At 54.9% G+C, this 2,196-nt stretch overlaps 1 protein-coding gene across 2 annotated transcripts in view; it reads right to left on the reverse strand.

Moving 5' to 3' along the window:
- Arl1 (ADP ribosylation factor like GTPase 1) overlaps window positions 1-2,196 on the reverse strand; it is a 5,125-nt gene continuing 2,929 nt past the window's right edge. For both annotated transcript variants that reach the window (XM_033763869.1, XM_010631365.3), the window contains exons 4-6: window positions 1,378-1,489; window positions 115-293; window positions 1-43 (exon numbers count right to left, since the gene is read on the reverse strand). In XM_033763869.1, coding sequence (XP_033619760.1) covers window positions 13-43; window positions 115-293; window positions 1,378-1,489 — 322 coding nt within the window. In that variant the 3' untranslated portion in view covers window positions 1-12. The remainder of the gene's footprint in view (window positions 44-114; window positions 294-1,377; window positions 1,490-2,196) is intronic.

Below are 2,196 nucleotides of genomic sequence, written 5' to 3' on the forward strand. Positions count from 1 at the left end.
CAGACGACCCGGCTACTGCCTGCTCTTGAGCGTCTCCACCAGCCTGCGGAGAGCGGGGAGGGCGGGTGAGGGCGGGCGGAGACTGCGCCCCGGGGACCCCAGGCCAGCGCTCACCACTCCATGGCCTCGTCCAGGCCGGTGCCCTTGGTGGCCGAGGTCTTGAATATCTGCCACTTGCGGTCCTTCAGGGCGGGCAGGCCCAGGGCGCTGGCCATCTCCGACGGCGTCATGGCCTGCTCCATGTCCTGCTTGTTGGCGAACACCACCAGGATGGCCTTCCTCAGCTCCTCCTCCTACGGAGGCGGAGATGCGACTTCACCTCCGCTCGCCGTTCACTGGGAGCGTAGAAGAGACGCCAAAATGCCTTTTTCGGGGGGGCTGGTTTGTTTTGGGATGACTTTTTCTACCAGGGATCGAACTCGGGACCTTGCATTTGCGGGGCATTCGCAGCACCACTGAGCTACATCCCGGCCGTTTTTGGTTGTTTGAGACAGGCTCTCAGTATGTAGTTCAGGCCGGCTGGGAACTCACCAGGTAGACCAGGGTGGATTCAGTTTGCAGTGATCCTCCTGCCTCGGCCTCCCAGGTGCTGGGATGACAGGCGTGTACCACACCCAGCACAAGTATATTTTTAAATTATTATTGTTACCTCCAGATTATTTAAGTGATAAGAGAAATATAAAGGAAAAAGCTCCACCCATATTCCTATCTTCAAACATGATCACCATTAACATTTTGAGTATTTTCTACTAGCACCGTGTTCTACGATAAATACTTAGTAAACATGTTTATCCACTGAAGATGATGTTTAGTACTCCTATATCTTGCTTTTAAAAAAGTAAAATTACAGGGCCAGGGATTTGGCTCAGTGGTTCCGCCGCCTGCCTCGCAAGTGCAAGGTCCCGAGTTCGATCCCCAGTACCAAGAAAATTACAAAGTAAAATTACAAGTATTTCTCCAAACCATCAACATTTTTTCGAGGCAGACGTGGTGCACACCCATAGTCCCACACCAGGGAGGCTGAGGCAGGAGGATGCTGGGTCCCAGGTCAGCCAAGAGCAGGCACAGAGGCCCAAGGTCGGCACGGCTCTGGCTGCACAGGGAGGGTGATGGCGGGACACAGGGGCCGGCACTGCAGCAACGCAGAAGAGCGCAACGCCTCCAGGCTAAACGGGGACACCGGGTGTCTGGGTGTCAGGGCTCGTGACGCTGTGTCAGCAGCACGGCCCCACGAGGGCTCCACAGGGCCGGACCCGCCTCCAGCGCTTCTTCAGGGATCACAAGTTGCAGGCACATGAAAGGCAGCGCAGGGAGGGCATCCCTGCACGTCACCCTGCCTGTCCCATCACACAGCCCCGAGTGTGCGTCTCCACTCACCTCCAGCATGGCGACCAGCTCCGACTTGGAGATGCCGATCCGGTCCCGGTCACAGCTGTCCACCACATAAATGACCGCGTCTGTGTTGGAGTAGTAGCATCTCCAGTACGGCCTGTGGTCAGAGGATGTGCGTCACCGTGTGGGCAGGGCCTGGGCACCTTGTGTCCCTCGGGTGCTGCGAGGCTGACAGGGTGTTAATAAATATGACACCGTGGCCAGGAGTGGTGGCGCGAGCCTCTAATCTCAGTACCCGGCAGGCTGAGGCAGGAGGATCACCAAGAGTTCAAGGCCAGCCTGGGCTACACAGACACTGACTCAAAAAGAGAACAAAACAAAATTAAATCACAGAACCAAGGAGTTCTGAGATGAGTTCAGACTTCAGGATAAAAGAACAGAAGCTATAAGATACTTAATGTATTAACAGAAGCCATACACACTTCCGTTCATTATAGCTTAAAAATCTCTAACCAAGGTCAGGCCTGGTGGCACACACCTGTAATCCCAGCACTTGGGAGGCTGAGGCAGGAGGATCGCTGTGAGTTCAAGACCAGCCTGAGCTACATAGTGAGTTCCAGGTCAGTCTCAGCTACATAGTGAGACTCTACCTCTAAAACCCCCCCAAAAAAATCTCTAACCAGCAGTCCCTTCAAAAGGAATATTTTAATGAGGTTTCATACAACAACCCTTGGTCCCTGAGGACACCAAGAGGTAGAAATGGCTGCAGTGGGAGTGGAAAAGTGACTGAAGGGTGAGGGAGGCACGTTCCCAGCCTCTGGTGCGCGGCCTCTGCTGCCCGTCACCGCGATGCATGGCCACACC

The sequence above is a fragment of the Fukomys damarensis genome, unplaced genomic scaffold (assembly GCF_012274545.1).
Source record: "Fukomys damarensis isolate Sample0158 unplaced genomic scaffold, DMR_v1.0_HiC HiC_scaffold_15, whole genome shotgun sequence".
Lineage (NCBI taxonomy): Eukaryota > Metazoa > Chordata > Mammalia > Rodentia > Bathyergidae > Fukomys > Fukomys damarensis.